Here is a 20,864-nt window from a genome sequence, read left to right as displayed (position 1 = left end):
TTGTGCTGCTGCCAGCGGTGAGTAAACTCGGGGCGTCATTATCTAGTCCAAAGTCATCTATCAGAACCCACCCAGATGTCGCACGATTGTTTTGCCCTACTTCTCGGGCACCGAGTTCCGCACCGGTGCCGAGTTCCGTCCACAAGGAGGACGGCAAATACCAAAGAACCGAGGCGAGCCCTGCTGATAGTCTCACTCCAAAGCTTCTGCAGATCCCCTCACCTCTCACTCCCTCGATAAAACAAGCGCTCGTCGTCTCACACACAGAGAGAGAGCGAGAAAGGGGGAAACAAGAGGCGAGGGAGGAGAAAGCTTCCGATGGCGGAGAAGCCCCAGCCGGTCCGCGTCCTCTACTGTGGCGTGTGCGGCCTCCCGGCGGAGTACTGCGAGTTTGGGCCCGACTTTGAGAGGTGTAAGCCCTGGCTCCGCCAGCATGCACCCGACCTCTACCCCGATCTCCTCAGAGGTAAAACCCTGTGCCGCTCGCTCTCGCCTTTCCCAAACCATTAACCACCCCCCCCCCCCCCTCTCTCTTCTTTTCCTGATCGATGCTTGATGGATCTCGTTTTCTTCTCTTTTAATCTCGGGTTTAGAGGCGACCGAGAAGGAGGCGGACAAGGCCGCTGACCAGCTGCAGGCGGTGGGGATTTCTGGAGAAGGTGGCGGCGGAGGCGAGGCTTCTTCAGGTACTTTAAATTGTTGAATCTTGGGATCTTATCGTTTTCTTTCTCCGCTCTTTTCTTGAAACTTGATCGAGTCCATGTCGATGATTTAGCATAGGGGAAAATAGTGTTATTAGCGGTGGATGAAAATTCTTGCCATTGGGGAATTGAATATTTTCATGTAAAGTTAGGTTAAACGAGGATTATTTACAATATTTTCCAAAGAAAATTCGTGAGAAGGGATTAATTGATGCAATTTCTATAACAAAGTTAGTTTTCTTTCCTCCGTCAAGATCTTTAAACTGTAGCACCAAATATGGTTGTTTTCCCTACCCATTAACCAGTCTAATGTGTTGCTTCGGTTCATTAAATTTGATCCATATAGATTAGAAACAGTTTGTTGGTTTAAGGTTAATGTAAGCATTTTTTTTTTTTCCCAAAGCTCTGTTGGATGCTTCGTGGAATCATCTAGCTAGCCTCTGTAGAATCACTATGTGTCCCAACCTAGGATCTATCCAAAAAGACTAGTCAGAAGATATTATTTAGATTTTTTGGTCCTATATGAGTATCCAAGATCTTTCCAACGAATAACCGATGTGGGACTAAATACATGCCCCTAGTCCTTAACTTCTTTCCCCCACCCACCGCCCACCCCCCCCTCTTTTTAAGCCATGGCGTCCTTGCAAAATCTTCCCAATGAATAACCAATTTGGGACTAAATACATGCCTGCATGGGTTTTCACACTATATATAATTGTTAAAGTCATTTTGTTCTTAGCTTAAGTAACTTGAAGTGGGAGTGAGAGTGGGAATGAATTTGTGAACAAGGACAGGGAGTTGCCACCTCCCTAAATGCCAACCAACATCCCCCCTCCAACCAAAAAAAAAAAAAAGGGGAGTGCATATCAAACATTGCACTAAATATGTGATACTGATAATGACCTATTATTTTGAGGTTTCATTTTTGGTAAGTGAATCAGTGCTTAAAAATTTTGGAAAGATAATGATACATCATTTGGACATCGGCAGCATAATATATCAATATCTTTAGCTGAGATATGTTTGTCTTGAATCTTGATAGTTTTGTTGGCAAAAATATGGTTTAAGAGTGGCTGGAAGCATAGGGAAGCAAGCTTCTTGGGGGAGGAAGATCCTAAAGAAGGTGTGACATTTGAAGTAAAAACTTTTGAATATCAAATTGTTTTTCCTTAAGCTGAAACCTGAAGAAATTTTTAAATGTCTCACCCCCAACCAAAAAAGGCCACACAAAATGGTTCAATGAGAAGTTCATTTGTCTTGACATCAATCCAGAAGTTAAAGGATTTTATGGTAAATATGTCAATCCATATATTATTGAAGAATGTGGTAAAGTATATAGTATTCTGTGAGATAAAAGCCACCAAGATGCATGTGTAAATCTCACAATATAATAAACTCCAAAAAAATTAGGTCTTTGTTACCTACCTAACATATCATGAATATCAGAAACCTTACCCCATCAAATTGTAGTGGGTTCCCAAAATGTACCAGATGAGAGGCTGAAATTAAAAGTCTAGTTTTCTAAGCATACAGTTTCAGCAAGTCAAGAGTTATTGTTATTATCTTGAACTGTAACTTTTAGTTTGTTTAATTCCTAAGGTATTCATTTTGAGTTGACACACAGGTTTAATGGATTGTGTTGTGAAAATGAATGATAAGTCAGTCTTGGTTGCTAGACTTCGATTATTAATTATGTTGGCTAGCATAGTTGATGACTGATGTTGGAGGGTAATTATAATGATATAGAAGACCTACCTTGTTAAGCATGTTATCCCTGAACTAAGTTCTGATAACTCCTCTATAGTTGATTGGGGTTAATTAGAAGCTCCTTTCAAGAAAATGAATCTTAAGGTTATTGATGCATCATTTTTCTACCGCTAGTTTCTTCACATGGTCAATCAGAGAAAATGTTGTTCAACAAAACTTCAAGCAGACAGCAGCTTTTGGTAGAACTGTACATGAGAGTTTTATAGGAACTTTAACAAAGCTGATGTCATGGCATGGAACACTAGTAAACAGCAGGCATCTTTTGATGTCTGTCAATACTTAAAATTCATCCATGAAGAGATGCCTCAAGCTGCCCATTAATCTAGCACCAATTAGGCCGATAGAGTGCTGGCAACAAAATATAATGTTATTGTTTACCAAAAAAACAAAATATAACATTATTCAAACTTCAAAGCTTTCAAGCTTACCTGGTTTGATTTTTAATTGAAGAGATCTTACTAGTGGCATCAGTGATGGAAGAGAATTTTATAGGATATTGAATGCTTAAGAAGCTTACTCTGCAAGTTTCAAACTGCAGTGCTTAACTTAATGGCACAGTAAACAAAGGCATCACGGACAGAGTCACCTCTATCTTTCAGCACAACGGAGTGGAAAATTGGGAGATTTTATTCTATTTGCCAAGTAACTGTAGATTTGGATGGCAAGGGAATTTAGAAGATCGATGAAAACGTGGTGCATTGAGTTGTCTGATGCACTACATAATCATGGTTGTGGATGGTAAAAATAAACAACTGGGCTACAAAGAAGAAAAAGAGGTTGCACACATTGATCTGGAGGATATATTGATTTTGTTGGTGGATATCAGGTTATAGTAAGTGGCTTCCTCTGATGTTTCTGTGTCATTGGGGTGAATCATGCTTGCTACTCTGTAAATGATAACAAAGCCGTATGTGCAGAAACAGGTAGGTGCTAGTCCATAAGCTATGTTGAGCAAGGAGTGATTAGTTATTATAAGTGAGCACTTAAGTGCTTTAGTGGCTGCAATGTTGGAACTTGTAAGCTGTAGCTGCTTGAACATTTATGTTGAGCTATTTAGATGCTTATTTAAATGTATCAGTGGCCATTTTGTCCTCTTATCTAAGAGTAATGGTTGGATGGAAAATGTTGCTGCATTTCATGGATGACAGTTTTTTATTTCAAATCTAGCTGTAAATATACAATGCATAATGCACTATCTAATACACTTAACAGTTACTATTTCGTCTTCATTATTTAGTGTGCTTTCATGGGAGTATTGCACAATTTATCATATGTCACATTTAGATGTGATTAAAAAAAAGGTGGATTCCTCGATTAAGTTCGGCACTTGACAATTGAGCCATATATACAGTCATGATTGACTTAAGAATTTACTCGCCTTTTTTAGGGGAAAACCGAAACTTGAATCCTCTAAAACTCTTGTTTGCTTGTTTCTTTCCATCTGTTCTCCATTTGCTTTGAGAGCCAATAATATTGTATATTTTATGGATCACAATGTTCCAACTAACCAAGACGTTTTGTTACTACAGACAAAAACATATAATTTGTTATTTCTTGCATAGAGGTTTGCTATTAAATTTATTATAATTTTTCTAACTGCTTAACCATTTAGTTATCTATTTCTATGCTGAATGATGGTTGGCCATTTGATGGTCATTTTAGCTAATTTGACCACTTTGATTGGTATTTTTTATAGTGTTTTTTCCATATTGAACTATTTCTATATTTCATGTTAGGTCATTGTTGACTCCATTTATTTGATAAATCTGTCCCTATTAATTCCGTTAACCTTTGTGCCCTGTGCATATTGCAGGGGCTGCCCTAGCTCCTAAGCAAGAAGAAGTGAAACGCCTTCCTGGTGGCAAGATAAAGAAGAAGGTAATGTTCTTAAGACTTACCCTTACTTAGGTTATAAAGATAAAACAATTGGTACTAACCTGACGGCAAGAATTTTGAGGTTTTTCTTGGTAACTAAGTTTTGAGGTTTATATTTATAAGATTGATGGACCATTGTAGCATTGTACCTTCATAATTGAGTGGTGATGGACTGATGATAGTCCAATCTATGTTTGGCATCTATTTATCGGCCACAGCAGGAAGCTTGTGTATGTTGAATGATTGAGGGCACCTAAATATAACACCATTTTGGTTCATTTATAGTTAAACCATAAACAATTTAACACCCCCACCCTTGCCCCAGTTTTTTTTCCCCTGAAGTTTTATGGACTTCCTTGGCACTTGGGGATGGCTATATCTAATGTATATGCTCTTTGTTTACCGAACATGGATTTGGATTAATGAACTAATAGAAGCTATAGGCTCCAGGATTGACCTTATTTGGATATGTAATATGTTAAACCTGGAGATACATTATATTCTCGCATTCGTGAAATTTAATTCTGGGTTTTGCTATTTGGGTTACAAGTTGGTGGCTTTTCCATACAATTCCTTGGCATTCTTTTTTAACTAATGCTGGCATTACTGCTCACATGGAAAAACCGTGTGGAATTCTATGTGATCTATCAGACAGATAGTGCCTTCACCATATCATTTGCTTATGGTTCAGTTTTACGTGGCTTCACCAATTCATTTATGTACACATAATTGGCTTGTAGTATCTTCTTTGCTTCCTTTCTTCAAAGTTTGTCTTAAACATAAATATCATGGCCCTTTTATCAAATTTGGTCTGCTTTTTAAGTCCTACCTTACAATTGATTCCTGTTGAAGACCAAGTCATTGGAAATATTGCTAAGCAACCAAACATTGACTAAGGGCATAAGAGCAGTGCATTGCTTTTTGAACCAGGTAGCTTAATTTATTTAGCATTCATTGTGTGAGGTTATTGATCTAAACTTGTTTTATGACTGGCTGTCAAGTTGACTGATTACATCTCAGCAAGTAGAAATGCCTACCATAATGTAATGGTTTAAGTCATAGCACGTCTTTTGTTTTCATGTCATATTGGCTAAAATCTAGCTGTTGCCATCTTAATGTGGAACTTGACTGTCAGATTCTTGTAAAAATGGTTCGGATAATTAAAATGTCCTGGATCGTTATTCTTTTTGTTTAGTTCATCAAAGAACTAAATTTGTTTTCCTTAGTCAGGACTTGGAAATCTGAAATATGCGCTGGTAGGACAAATACTATTTAGAATCTTCTCATGTATTACGTGACTAGCCCACTTCAAATCATTTTCGATGGAACCCATTTAGTGGATGGTTGTGTATCTAGTTGAACCCTGATGAAGACATGCACCATTTGTTGATTCTTTATTAGAGTACAAGGATGCATTCTTTTCTTAATTAAAATTCCCTTCCTTTCAGGAAAAGCAAGAAGTTGTTATTGAAAAGATTGTCCGCAACAAGCGTAAATGTGTCACTGTTGTGAAAGGCCTAGACCTGTTTGGTGAGTATTCTTTAGAAGGATTGTTTGCACTTTTTTCAGTTCAAAGTGCTCCAGAAACAAAGCATTATCTGCATGTCCATAGTCTGTTCGCTAACAGCTTGACCGAATGGTACCTCAGGTATAAAACTAAGTGATGCTTCGAAGAAGCTTGGGAAAAAGTTTGCTACTGGAGCTTCTGTTGTTAAGGTGCATCAACATTTGTTTTTAGAAAAGAAAATGCTTTTGCTGAAATATTTTATGTCTATGCTAACAACTTGGTTTGGATAATTAATTTAAGGGCCCAACTGATAAAGAGCAAATTGATGTCCAAGGGGACATAGCTTATGATATTGTGGAGTTCATTACTGACACTTGGCCAGATGTAAGTCATCTTGCTTATCATCCTTCTATTTCATGTACATCGAATTATGGCATTTATCATGTTACATAAGTTAAACATTTTAACATAGAACATTCCTTTTTCTTGAAACATCATCTAAAAACTTTTGGTACCGGTTATTAGCACATTGCAAAATTTGTCATAATAAAATTACGCCATTTATCTTGTTGCATAAGTTAAACATTCTAAAATAGAACATTCCTCAGACATCTAAAAGCTTTTGTATGCCTCGGACGCCAGGCAACGTAGTGTCTCTACATGCAGGGCCTAACAATGTTTAATGACAGCATCAGGAGGATGCCTCTCTCTCTCTCTCTCTCTCTCTCTCTCTCTCTCTGCCTCCTTGTTTGAAACCTGTTTTATGATGCAAAGTCTTAAGTTTTGTTGCTTTCCATGTGCCAGGTGCCTGAAACTGCAATTTTCTTCATTGAAGATGGCAAGAAGGTTGCTGCTGCCTAGTTTTGTATTTCAAGGGAGTAAAGTTGCCTGCAAAATCTCATATCAGTATATGGAGGAATTTGCCTTTAGGAATATTTGAGCATTTCTTTATCTTACGTCCACATAATTATTGCCTTGGCATCGGATGGACAATTATCCTGACCTAAGTAACTCTTTTGTGAGTGTCATAACATATATGGGAGTCATATGTGGATCTCTCTCTTTAGGTTGCCCTGTTCTATTGCAGGGCTTGTTTTTTATCATAAGCAAGTGCACTGTGCAATAAAAAATGTTGCTTGTATAAATGCTATTTTTGTGCTCTTAGATGTTTCAAGATATCGAGGTTCTCTTTGCTCCAATCTGTGTTGGCTTTCCATCAATGATGACTCTGGACGCGGTTCTGTGCTCTTGTCGACCACCATTGGAGGTTCTGATCAAGTGACGGAGTTAGTCGGGCCAATAGGGACATGGAACAGCATTAAAGGTTTCAACAGGTAACCAAATTGACCTTTGATGTATGGTATGGGTTGCCTCCACTACTACTGCCTCTGGATTCGATAACCTCGAGTCTTAATTCTATAGATTGTTTTGTTCAATCAACTCCAGTTTGAACGCTTCGTGGCACCACTTCTAATCTTCCCAAGTGGAAATGTTAAATGAAGTTTCTTCCTCCGTTGGCCATTGCGTGTATCCCAATTCTCGGAGGGAAAGCTTGTTCCACAAACACTAATATCATTGTTTATTTTTTGCCCTTAATTTGGTATGGAGGATGGATTAAAGAAAGGATTGATAGAAGAGAAACGGTAGATGAGGTAGCAGATAGATGAAATTTATCCTCTCATATATTTTATAAAATATGAAAGTATGGATGTAAATAATTTTTTTCACTGTTTGATACCGGAAGAATTAAAAAAAAATGATATTTGTATAATATTTTTATAAAATTATTTTTTAATAAAAATATTATTATTATTGATTTATATCACTTATTTATACTAATAAAGTATAATAATATATAAATTTAAAATCTTTATAATTTATAATTAAATAAATAATTTTATAAATTAGTTATATATAAATTAATTTATTTATATATATTAATTATATAAATAACTAATAAATTTATAATTTAATTTAAATATTTAATTAATTATTTTATAAATAGTTAATCCAAAGTGATAAATATACAGAGACAATAGAAGTCATTTTTAATTAGTTTACTTATAATTATAGAAATTATATATTAATTAAAATAATTAGTAATAAAATTTAATAGTAAAGAAATAATAATATAAATAAAATGAATGAAAAAATGAAGGAGTATTATAATTTTATCAAAAAAATTAATAGAGGATAATTTTATTAACGTATAAATTTATCTTTTTGGAGGATGCAAATTGATGGATCAAGAAGGATGGGCAATCTTTCCTTTTCATTCATCTTCTCTAAAAGTTTAAAAATTTTTTTAACTAAATGTAGATCCATCCTTCTAATCTCATCATTCTCCTCCTCATAATTCTAACCAAATATAGGATTATAAGGAATTTTGAATTAAAAAAATATAGAGACAAAAAAAAATTATACTACAAATAATTTATCAGAAATAGTATAAAACATATCGAACCAAGTGGGCACTGAATCTCGACATACATACATATTTAGGACTTGTTCGGTACCAAAAGTTCTTTGTCTGATAAAATAATAAAAAGAACCATCCAAATTAGTTTGGATGACGATGATGTTTTACCAAGTTACCAAATCAATTACTAAGTTTGCTTGATATATCTGTAATTAAGTTGAAAGCTCGGTCTAAAAAGAGGCTCCCCATCTCTTCCATTCCATCTCCCGGGCAACTCTCATGGCAATCGTCCTCTTCTTCCCTTGAAACCCTAGAATCAAAAGTAGACAAATCGAGCTAAGAAACCCCCCATCCATCTCCCAAGATCCTTTCTCTCTCCTCCCTCCCTCCTTTAGTCGTCCTCCCACCTCCACCACTACTGTCGAAAATTTGAATCCTAATCTTTCTCCAATTTTAACCCTAACCTTAATTTGAACCCCATCATCGTGATCCCATCACCTCTGCTAGTTTCAACTTTCACCTTGTCATTCCGGTGGATAAGCGTCCTTCCTATTCCTTATTACTCCATGCCAAATCCTAGCTTTCAGGGCCCGATGACTAAAAATATCAACATCCAACCCTTGGCAGCCTCACATTAGGTCCAATGGAGTCAAGAATCATTCATTTGATACCAACACGCACCTTTTTTTAATCTTTCAAAAATGGTCGGAAAAGGTATATGGAAATATTTTTTTTAGGATCCATTCTTTTATAAATAAATATCATAAAAAAATTAGTCAATAAATTGATCAATTTTTTTATTGACCAACTTATTATGTTCTCATACTTTTCAAGATAGGTAAGTTACTTTCTATAGATAGTATTTACCCATGAAATGAAGAAAAATCTTATCTATTTAAGGAATGATCAAATATTATTTTTAAAATATCACATCTTCATTTTCAATGTCTTCATCATTCAATACTCAATAATTCAGCAATCTACTTTCTTCAAACCTAAAAAGCATAAAGAATATCATGGATAAATTTTAACAACTTATCCAGCAAAATAGTAATACAAAAGAACATAGGTGGTAGATTTCAAAATTATTTTTTCATGCATAAAAAAATATAGATAAATTATTTTTCTATCTAAATATTATCTAAAAAATATTTATCTAGAAAAATATAGATTTCTAATTAAATTTTTTATCTATCTCTTAATAAAAAATATAGGTAAATTCGTGATTCATTATTTTTTATTTTTCATTCAAAAGGACCGTGGGGTGGATGGGATTGTTGTATTGATTTATTTTAGTTTTAAACCCATTGATTTTTTTTTCCTTTTTCAATTTTACCCCTGTTTAAATAGGTAGACGAGGTGAGGAGAGAGAGACGCCCGGGTAAAATTTTTTTTATACCGAATCAAAATTCACACACACACACACACACACACACACACATATATATATATATATATATATATATATATATATATATATATATATATATATAACAACACCGTTCCCTGAGATATAACAACACCATGCACATCATCAATTATAACCCTCTGTGGATTCTATCTATGAAGCATGGACTCGGATACACCGCTGTAGAAATAGACGGTTGTGATTAGGTGCATGTGGCGTTGGAAATAATTTATCGCTTTCCTCCCCAGTCCGCGTCACGGGCACGGGAAATAGACTGAATAACTTCGCGGACTAGAATAACCTCGAACAAGGAGAATTACTTTACGCTGTAGGAGAATTGCGAACCCAGGTGGAATTTCTTTAGGAATCCTAATTTTAATTTATATATTTTTCTCCTTTTTCTCGGATAATAATAACAGAGTTCGCATGCCATTTCCAACAAAAAAAAAAATTTCCGGTATCCACCTAAAATCAAGGAGTTCCGGTTTATAGGTGGTCCCAACGTCCCATGTCAATAAAAGTCAAACATTGCAGTCATTTGCGTCGTTAATTTAGTAATGCAATTTTATTTTTTAGTTTAATTTAATTTAATTTAGTAAAAGCTCCCTGTTTTGTTCGCTCTAGTTTTTACCCTTGTAGGTCGCCTTTAGCCGGCCCATCTGTGGGTATTTCGACAGCTCTCTCTCTCTCCGTCCTCTCTATCTCCGCACACGCTCGAGATGGGGAACCTGGGCGAGATCGCGGCGCTTCTCCTCTTCCTCCTTTCATCGCTTCTCGTCTCTCCGCTGACCCACGCCTTCTACCTCCCCGGCGTTGCTCCTCGCGATTTCCAGAAGGTCCTTGCATTATTTTTTTTAAAGAAAAATTGATCAAAATCATCATGGATCTAGCTAGGGTTTGAGGCCTAAAGGTCTATTCGTACTTCTCTCAGGATCTTGGTGTTTTCTCCTTTTTTTGTTTTCTTTTCTTTGGGTGGATCTGGGTTTGAAGGGCTGAGATTTATGGTCTGCTTCTTCTTTGAAGAGTTCGCACGCTCATTTGATCAGCTTGTAGATAGTTGAATCTTGCTTTTTTTTTTTTTTTTGAAATGTGATGTTGGAACAAGATCGATGGGTTTGAGATCTCTTTTTACAGATAGAACTGAGATGACGGTTCTTCATATTCTCTGTAGATCTGAAGTTCGATGGAAATTTTAAGAAATTGCCATATGTAGTCACGGTATAATGCCTTGTTCTTGGGCATTCATTTGATGTTTTTACCGTGATGTCGGTAGGTAGTTGTAGCTTACATTGGCATGCAATCTTTGCTATAAGACGTGATGGGTTGATTTCTTTCAAAATTAGACCAAATAACCGGCTGCCTTAGTGTATCTTGGGCTCTGTTATTTTTGTTACACTCCGAAGTGTTCTATCGGGTTCTCTGAGTGAGGGTGTTTTGTTGCTTAATAATTTTTATGATGTTACCTTCTTTCAGTCCTTTGGTGACTTAAGGGCACCAAGTTGTAAGATGAATTTTCATTTATGGACCACAATTATAATTAGTGAGTGAAGAATGCAATTTTGTATAAGATGGCCTAGGCAGGGATGGATATTTTGCTATGTATGTGGTAGAATGAGGAGCAATAGTTATAACATGATAGCATTATATAAAAAATTCTGATTATGATTTACGCCACCTTCAATATTGGTGTTCAATATGACTAGTTCTTGTAACTATAGTTCGGTACATCGATGCTTTCATGAATAAATATAACTGATTTATAAATTGTAACATGAAATCAAGTAACGGAAAATATAAAATACTGAAATTAGGGTTCAGAACATAGGACACCTTTAACTTATGATTGCTGGTATCTACGGTACAGGTTTCTAGTACATTCTATATGACTTTCATTTTTCTGTATGAAAGCAGTTGCCGTTTTCATTTTCAGAATATAGAAATGAAAACATCTTCAAAGAAACATTTTTCTGTAAAATAATTTCAAAGCATACAGGTTAAGGTTTGTTATTTGTGTTTATATCATCAAATTTAAGTTTTCTATGCCCACATTTGGGCGAAATTTATTTGCTGCATTTACAATTCTACGTGGAGGAAGGATATATCTTTAAAAGGAAGAGCATTTTTAATTTTGTAAGTAATTGTTTTTTTTCCCTTCGTAGTGTTGGATTTGATGTTGGTGGTTATTCTACATGGGATGGTCATAAATTCAAGATATCATAATTAATGGAGATGATTATAAGGTATTTTGTTCAACATGACATGGCAAAACCTTTATGGCTGGAAGCATAAAATAATGCGGTTCCTCTTTTTTCTTTTGTGAAAAAATGAACTGCAAAACTACAGTCAAACATAACCCATGCAAATGGGCAAGATAAACTTGGTTGTGATCTAAGGTTGATCTCATATGAAGTGACTGGAGCCTGAAACCTAGATCCTGTTCTTCAGTCAGGTCTGATGTGCATCTCACAAAGCTCAATCTGGTTCAATGACCCAATAAAAAATAATTTTAAATATTAAGTTTGGACCATGCGATTAAGGGTTCAGATACAAGCTGGATGTAATATGGATTAGACTTGATCTATTTCTAACATGACTTGTAATTGACCTCTTTGTATCTAAACCTGTTTAGTAATGCATTGAATGTGTCAAAATTCTAACGAGTTGATAACGGTTCTGTTTAAGTACTCGTCAAGCCAACCTGTACCTGATTCAACTCCACTAGCACACGTACACTAGCAGGATTGGAATATAGTCTGGCACATATCTAACATGTTTCTTTTTTCCAGTTTTTATCATATTGGACAAAAATTGTAATCTCATGATGAATGGCTTTTCAAGTCTCTGTCATGTTATATTACTCATTTTCTTGTCATATCTTCTTCATGAAACACCATAATGGTCAAATTTTTGAACTTGATGCGTCTATAAAGGACATCAACCTTGTTGTGCCATTTTATCTGCAAAGTAGTAAATGTGGTGTAACAATATAAACAAACTTTGATCACCTAACAATAGATATTGATTTTGTCAGTAAATATTGATTATGCATGATAATCTTTACCCCATTCAGTTATCAGGTCTGATGAAATGAGTTGGCATATATTTGCTCCACTATTCAAACTGAGGTCAGATCAACATTGGGAGAATTTGCTTGTGTAGCGTGCATGTTTGTGCTGATACCATCATGGTTCTCGTTACTTTATTACTCCTCTCTCTCTCTCTCTCTCTCTCTCTCTCTCTCTCTCTCTCTCTCCTCATTTTTTGCTGGGGATTGCAGCATGTTTGTATTTTAAGGGACTGAACAATCAAGTATTTGCTTGACAAATCTATTATTTTTCATGCCATGCAAGTTGATATGAAGTGGTCTGCAATTAAAGGAGGTTGCATTATTTTGTGACACATTTTAACAGAAGCACCAACATGCATGTCATTAATGTTTTAGAAGGCGGCCATGGCATGCAGGCAGTCAAGGAACTGCGCAGTGCATATGCCATGAAGGTCCCATATGCAGGTGCATACGTGGTTAGTATTTTAAATGTTTACGAATAAATAAAATATATTTTATACAATAATAATCATAGTAAATTTTGTTTTATAAGTTACAGCTATATTAATAACAACAACATCTAATTAGTTCTTACTATTTAATACTTGATTCTTGGCAGCAACATATAGCATAATTAACATATTGGCATCATCAGTATACATGTGTTTGGCTGGCTTGAAACCCCCTTCTAATCCAAACATTAGCTTGAGCATGCCTTGTTTGCATGGGCCTTTGTAAAATTGGCAATATATGTTGTTGCGTAATGCTAAAAGGTCCATGTATCTGGTCATGCAATGATAAGTAGGCAGGCCTGACCAGCTCTGGAATTCTGGGCCTATGTCATATTTTAGATCCATGGGCAGGGTTGTGCCGCAGAATTTGAACTTTGGATTTCACGTCAAACTCAGTGTCAGGATTTTAAGAAAAATTCTAACTAGGTTCAACTACTTGCAAAGCCTGACCCAATAAATGGCCTAAACTTGGTTTGGTTTGGGCTTCTACCTGGCAAGTCCTGGTGATTCTAGCTTCAGGCCGGCTCGCTCACAAACCAAACTAGGTGCAGCCTGGTCTTGCCTATTGACATCCTTAATGGAATGGAGAAGAAAAGAAACAAACAGAACCAAAAAAAAGACCGGGGGGCGGGGGGGGGGGGGGGGGTGGTTGTCATCCTGGCCTGTTAACCTTTAGGTTGGAAGGAGATAGCAAGGCCTTTCCCCTGTTGCACCAGAGAGCCGCTAGCATCTGAGCTTCTGGGTCTGAAGGATTTTTCATACACAGCAAAGTCTCTCCATTTTGTTGTGCGGTATTCTTATCCATGTTAACTTGTTAACTGCAGTAGGGCTTAATTGTTATGGATAAGATTATAACTAAGCTTAACTCTACTATTGTTTATTTTAGCCTTATTGGCTACTTTGTTTTAAAAGAGCACATGCAAGTCTACAGTTTTGTGGTGTTCCTTTCCTGGTTTTGTTAATCATTGTCCATATGTTTATTTTCTCTTTCTGCAAAAACCTGTCCAAAATATCACTTGCCATTTAATCATTGGTCCCTTGGCTATATGTGATTGTTTTGAGCATTTTCAATACCTGGTGTATAATGTAGTTACGTTCACCAAAATGAAAGAGAAAGATAAACCTAAATGTTTTCTCCATGTCCTGCTTAGACACATCTGTTTTTGTCTCTAAAGATAACCTGGAAAATAAATTGAGGCAGTTTGTTTATTCTTGATTTTCAATAGATACGATTAATATTCATACAACTTTTCTTGACGTTTATGCTCGATTTACTGTGAACACTTTCCCTGTTACTTTATTCCCCTGGGTATCATAATGTATATGATTCTTTGAAGCTACATTATCACCTTTTCATGCTTTACTACTTAAAAAACATTCTGTAGTTGTTGCACTTTCCTTTTGAACTTCATATCAGTATCATTTTGACCCTTTCCTATGTAGTGTCTATTATTATCATAATATAATCATTTTGTGATTCTATTTTTCCTTTTTCCCCTTTCATACAGGATGATGAACTTCAAGTGAAAGTAAATAAGCTTTCATCTACAAAGACACAACTTCCATATGATTATTACTTCTTGGAGTATTGTAAGCCAAAGAAGATTATGAACAGTGCTGAAAATTTGGGGGAGGTCCTTCGTGGTGACCGCATTGAGAATTCTGTCTATGCAGTGAGTGCTCACCAACTTTTTAGGTTAAGACCTGTAAATATGTAGTTGAAAAGTTAGAAATGTATTAAAGATGTACTTTTTAAAGAGAAAATATGAAATGTTGAAAGTAATGGTGGAATTTTTTCTCACCTGCTTAACGATTTTTTTGTCTTTTTGGTATGTATGACTTACAACTCAGTTTAAAATGAGAAGGGATGAGACTTGCAAAGCAGCTTGTCGCACAAAGTTTAGTCAAGAAGCTGTAAAAAATTTCAAGGAGAAGATTGATGATGAATATCGAGTGAACATGTAAGTTGTCTATATGTGTTGCCTTTTCAAATGTACAATCATTAAATTTGACACTGTATTCTGTATGCTTTATGGTTATATCAATTTGTATATAGCTACAAATTTTTCCTACTTTGCTGGTTTTATAACAAATTCATAGCTTAAATTCTACTCCTGATGTATATCAGCTTAGCCTTCATTATTTGCCTTTTGCAGGATCTTGGATAACCTTCCAGTTGCAGTTCCTAGACAAAGAAGAGATGGAAGTCAAGTACCAAGTCACGAACATGGTTTCCGTGTTGGTTATAAGGTAACCTAATTTACCTCTATAAGAAACAGGTATGGTTTCTTCGATGTTGGATTATTTGTTATTTTGTGATAGTTAACATGCAATATATTTTGGCCAGCTCAAAGATGGTCATTATTACATAAATAACCATCTGAGTTTCAAAGTCATGTATCATAAAGACCCAGAGAGTGAGGATGCTCGTATTGTAGGTTTTGAAGTGATTCCAAGCAGGTGCGGATGCTTATATGCAGATATATAATTTTATATTTTTATATTTTTTTCTAACTTATGCTATTGGTTATTATTATTCTGGATTTTTTATTGCCATTTTTCTAAATTGCATCTATTGTATAACAGTAGAATACAAAGGAGCAGCAGAAATAGTTAAAGATATTGTATTTTCACTTTTAGCTTGTCTACAAGAAATGACCAAATACAAAATCAATGCAGAATCGTGATGTGACAAAGCCAGAATTGTTAATCAGATATTTAAGGAGTATCGAATCAGCAATATTCATGCACTGTAAAGTGAAGTGTTTTGGCAAATTTGTTTTCATGCCTCTGAATGGTGGCCCTTGCATTTTCATGTGCTCTGGAAGTTTTATTTTCTCTTGATAGGTAATGTTATCTTCCAAACAATTCTCTTAAGACATGGGTGGGTCAACAGGGTCTACCTGCTCAACCAGCAACCAGTGAATTGGGAGACAACTAGAGGGTTAGGCAACATAGAAACCCTTAAAATTCAAAAACCATCCATCTCAGTCATCGCAAACCACTTGACCCATGTGAATTGAACCAATTTTCACCTGTCCCAGTACTCAATGAAGTCAACAAATTATACCTTATAACCCTATGGATTCCATATGTCTTCGCCCTACCCCTTGTCCCCTCTCTCCATATGTCCAAAAGCCTTGACCTCGCCCACCATCCTTTTCTCCTCCACTATAGATATGGACCTTTTTATCTTGCTATCTACCATGCACTTAACTTCCCTTTTAGATAACTATGAGTGACCACAAAAACAGGAGTACAGGACCAATTCCTTGAAGAAGGCCAAACCAAGCCTGGACTCAAATAGCCTGGGAAGCCCAAGGTTTAAAATAGTAGCCATCATAAGAATATTACAGAAATTGTACCGACTTCAGCCCCTCTCAGTTATACTATATATAATAAAGGAAAAATATCTAATGGCTATTATAATAGATTGTTAATATTATGATAGCCTGTTGTAGCATAAATAATATTTGTTGTTATTACTATTTCCTTAATAAATAAATTTTCAAAGTTTTCACTAAAAAATTGTTTTACCAACTGGAAACAATGATTTGGACAATAATACTATCATTATTTTATATTATCATTTTAGTTAATGTTAAATAACTTAGATCATAGTGGATGGGGTGAATAATAATTGTTATAAGGGTCAAGAATTATCTTGATCTAGCCTTTAATGAAACCTTAGGTGAATCCAGATCGGCAGAAAGCTTTCAGCTTACCAGGCTACTAGGATATAACCCATGCAATGCAAGTTTTGTTATATTTTCTCCTTTTTCCTACCGTTCTTGAAATGCGATATAGCAATTTAACAAATTTTGAGTAGAAGGCTTTAATGAATTGCTGTTACACATTAGGCAATGAATTTTAATGATATCCAAGTAGAACCTCCCATCATTAATACTTTATTATATGTCCCTTTAAGTGAGTATATGTGATAGATAATGGAGTATTTTACTATTATAAATATTAGGTACCAATCATACCTATATAATTGATATACGTACAGTTGATACTTGAAAATATTAGCTACCTAAAATAGATAAGTATTTACTTAACTAAACTGTTATTATTATATCAATTTAGATATTTGTCTGGAGTTTTTGCTGGGTTATCATTAAAGCAGTTGCTTAATGTGCAATATAATTTTGGTTATTGAAGCTTTCTATTTATTATAATTTGTGATATTGTTATATTGCATTTCAAGAACCACTAGGAAAGGGAGAAGAAACCATACCCTATCCATCTTGTGGGGCCGGTATTAATGATTTGAGTTTTTCCATGAAGACTTGGTTTGTTTAGAGTTCTCTATTTGCTATGTAGATGCCGGTATTAATGATGGAAATTCATTAAATTTGTTGCTTAACATAACAGAAATTTGGCTACTGAAGCACTCTATGTATTATTAATAACATTGTCATATTTTTTTTTTTTGCAAGAACAACTGGAAAAAAAGGAGAAAATATTGTATCCCATGCATTGCATGGGTTATATGCTAGTTGATTTTGAAACGTTGGTTCTAACTGCCTTCAAATGTAGGTAAAATCTTTATATTTATTAGTATCCTTCTTGTCCCATAATTCAAGCTTTCCGATTGGTTGGCATTGTTGGATCAAAAAACTGATATAATGATAAAAGTTAGACTACATATGTACAAGATTTTAACATATTGATTTATCTAATGAAATGTATAAGTCCAAATTAACTTTTTCTTAGAAGCAGTAATCATGAACCTCTTTATTATTTAGTTTTTTTTTTTGTTTCATTAAATTTTATTCTTGGCATTATTGATTGCATGGTGTTGCATCTTAACAAGCACATGACCAACAAGCCCTCTATTTGTGTTGGTTGATTTACATAATAATTGTTTCACTATCCTGAAATTTCTTTTTCTATCTTTAATCCTCATTTTGCTTTTTGGATACAGCATAAAACATGAATATACTGAGTGGGATGATAAAAATCCTAAACTGTCAACATGCAATCCAAACATTAAAATTACTCCAGGTAGTCATAGTCCCCAGGAAGTCACTGCAGACACATATGTCGTATTCACATATGATGTTACCTTTGAGGTTTGTACTCACTTTTTAAAACTCAATTCTACTTTTCAAGTGTGATCTTACCTTCACTTTAACTCTTGCAGATCAGCCAAATTAAGTGGGCATCTCGCTGGGACACTTACCTTCTCATGAATGATGATCAAATACACTGGTTTTCCATTATCAATTCTTTAATGATAGTTCTCTTTCTGTCGGGCATGGTGGCCATGATCATGATGAGAACCCTTTACAGAGATATAGCTAACTATAACCAGTTGGAGACTCAGGATGAAGCCCAGGAAGAAACTGGATGGAAATTAGTCCATGGTGACGTCTTTAGGCCACCCATCAACTCTGGACTGCTCTGTGTCTATGTGGGAACAGGGGTACAGTTCTTTGGGATGACCTTGGTCACTATGATATTCGCATTGCTAGGTTTCCTTTCCCCTTCCAACCGTGGGGGTCTAATGACTGCTATGGTTCTTTTGTGGGTATTTATGGGTCTATTTGCTGGATACTCCTCAGCCCGTCTTTATAAAATGTTTAAAGGCACAGAGTGGAAGAAGATTACCCTAAAAACTGCATTCATGTTCCCTGGAATTGTCTTTGCCATCTTCTTTGTTCTGAATGCTTTAATATGGGGTGAGAAATCATCTGGTGCTGTTCCTTTTGGGACCATGTTTGCTTTGGTATTCCTCTGGTTTGGCATATCAGTGCCATTGGTTTTTGTTGGTAGCTATCTAGGTTTCAAGAAGCCAGCTATTGAGGATCCAGTAAAGACCAACAAGATCCCTAGACAAATTCCTGAGCAAGCCTGGTACATGCAGCCAGCATTCTCCATTCTGATCGGAGGCATTCTTCCATTTGGTGCAGTCTTCATTGAGCTCTTCTTTATCCTGACGTCCATATGGCTGAACCAGTTCTACTACATTTTTGGCTTCCTCTTCATTGTCTTCATCATTCTTCTCATAACTTGTGCTGAGATAACAATCGTGCTCTGCTACTTCCAGCTATGCAGTGAGGACTACCATTGGTGGTGGAGGGCATATTTGACTGCAGGTACTTCAGCTCTCTACCTTTTCGCATATGCTGTCTTCTATTTCTTCACGAAGTTGGAGATAACCAAGGTGGTTTCTGGTATCCTTTACTTTGGGTACATGTTGATTGTGTCTTATGCTTTCTTTGTTTTAACGGGGACAATTGGCTTCTATGCCTGTTTCTGGTTCGTCCGCAAGATATATTCATCTGTGAAAATAGACTGATGGTATGATGGCAGAGATGAGCTTGTGGTCTGGAAAGCATTTGGAAACAGAGATGTAGCTGAGGGATGTTTCAAGGGGACACAATGAAAGCGTTTCAAACTTGCAGTTTAAAATACAAGAATTAGTAATTTTGCTAGGGGTAATATAGCACGTTAATTTAGAAGTGGCTTCGTTCCTGGATTGTTCTTGTTATGGATTTGTACACCTTAGCAAGTATATTAGAAATATCTGTATGAGAAGCTGCAGAAAATATGGGCACCTTGGTCCATGCATGTTTATTGAGCATCTTTTTAAATTTCCCCCGATTATTTTCTGTTTTAGGTGCATCTGGAGATTGTATATGTTAGTATCGTTTCTCTAAAGGAGTTCAGTTGATAGATTGATTGAACCTGGCTCTCCCGGACTATTGCGCTTTTTGATATGTTTTACATGTCTAACTTTTAACTGTTAAGCCATTGGTTGCTCTTGTCAAAGCGACCGGCCAAAGGCAGACAACAAATCAGTAACACAAGCTTATCATTTATATGCTTCAGATGCATGTGATTACCCTGAAGAACTATTTTTTTGTATTAAAAAAAATGAAAGAAAGGTGTCATTTCTTGTTGGAACTCCATGTGTTTGGGTTGTTTATTTTTTATTTTCTCTTTTTTTTTTTTCCTAACTGACGGGGGAGTCTGGTTTGCTTTGTTATACTGGATAGCTTGTATCACCCCATCGCCGACATCAGCATACCAGAGATCCAGAAGGTGAGGTGGAGGTGTCTGTCTATATTGCCCTATTTGACAGGTGTAGTAATTGCTTAGGCTGCATTTTGATAGTTCTCGACGACATGCGTAGCTTTGAATCCTGAAAGCTGCTTGGACATAACTCCACAAATTTTAAACTTAGTTGGAGCATAATAATCAAGCATGAAGCTCAATTCAGTGGCAAGTCCGGGGTGGGGACCTTTCCGTAGTGCCCCTATACTTCCTCCTCAGATCAGGTCGGGTCTGGCTCATGAGTCACTAGCTATCCCACGAATACAGAAGTAATAGCATTATGCATTGATGCCAATTTTTTGCTCTATCCTTCTCTAACAAACTAAGAGTGCGCTTTGTGATGGCTAAAACTCTTGGTTGTTACACCGTTATTCATAATATATAATAATAATAATAATAATAATAATAATAATAATAATAATAATAATAATAATAATAATAATAATATTTATATAATTAAAGATATTATGAAAAATATAAATATATTTTAGTAATTTATGCAGAAAAATAGTGATACAAAAAAATTATATGCATAATAGAGCTGAGGATTATTTTTCAATACTG

The 20,864-nt window shown here is 35.6% G+C and overlaps 2 protein-coding genes across 2 annotated transcripts; both read left to right on the top strand.

Annotated features, from left to right (window-relative positions):
- The first annotated feature begins 83 nt into the window (after nt 1–83).
- LOC105040430 (translation machinery-associated protein 22) lies at nt 84–7,049 on the top strand. The gene is made up of 7 exons (XM_010916944.4): nt 84–466; nt 594–686; nt 4,282–4,346; nt 5,792–5,873; nt 5,992–6,059; nt 6,151–6,234; nt 6,655–7,049. The coding sequence occupies exons 1-7, from the start codon at nt 319–321 to the stop codon at nt 6,709–6,711; spliced, it is 597 nt and encodes a 198-aa protein (XP_010915246.1). The 5' UTR covers nt 84–318; the 3' UTR covers nt 6,712–7,049.
- A 3,272-nt stretch (nt 7,050–10,321) lies between these two features.
- On the top strand, nt 10,322–19,855 carry LOC105040431 (transmembrane 9 superfamily member 7). The gene is made up of 7 exons (XM_010916945.4): nt 10,322–10,513; nt 14,744–14,908; nt 15,087–15,196; nt 15,392–15,485; nt 15,583–15,695; nt 18,166–18,313; nt 18,385–19,855. The coding sequence occupies exons 1-7, from the start codon at nt 10,397–10,399 to the stop codon at nt 19,540–19,542; spliced, it is 1,905 nt and encodes a 634-aa protein (XP_010915247.1). The 5' UTR covers nt 10,322–10,396; the 3' UTR covers nt 19,543–19,855.
- Nucleotides 19,856–20,864: the final 1,009 nt, after the last annotated feature.

The sequence above is a fragment of the Elaeis guineensis genome, chromosome 3 (genome assembly GCF_000442705.2).
Source record: "Elaeis guineensis isolate ETL-2024a chromosome 3, EG11, whole genome shotgun sequence".
NCBI classification, from domain to species: Eukaryota; Viridiplantae; Streptophyta; class Magnoliopsida; order Arecales; family Arecaceae; genus Elaeis; species Elaeis guineensis.
The sequence above is the reverse complement of the archived record's forward strand: the minus strand, read 5'-3'. Positions and strand labels throughout refer to the sequence as shown.

Excerpts from the sequence above, each read along its gene's own strand:
- LOC105040430 (XM_010916944.4), top strand. The coding sequence starts at position 319 with ATGGCGGAGAAGCCCCAGCCGGTCCGCGTCCTCTACTGTGGCGTGTGC. Across the intron at positions 4,347-5,791 it reads GTGGCAAGATAAAGAAGAAG|GAAAAGCAAGAAGTTGTTAT; the intron begins GTAATGTTCTTA and ends CCTTCCTTTCAG. Across the intron at positions 6,060-6,150 it reads CTGGAGCTTCTGTTGTTAAG|GGCCCAACTGATAAAGAGCA; the intron begins GTGCATCAACAT and ends AATTAATTTAAG.
- LOC105040431 (XM_010916945.4), top strand. The coding sequence starts at position 10,397 with ATGGGGAACCTGGGCGAGATCGCGGCGCTTCTCCTCTTCCTCCTTTCA. Across the intron at positions 10,514-14,743 it reads CTCCTCGCGATTTCCAGAAG|GATGATGAACTTCAAGTGAA; the intron begins GTCCTTGCATTA and ends CCTTTCATACAG. Across the intron at positions 15,486-15,582 it reads GTTTCCGTGTTGGTTATAAG|CTCAAAGATGGTCATTATTA; the intron begins GTAACCTAATTT and ends TATTTTGGCCAG.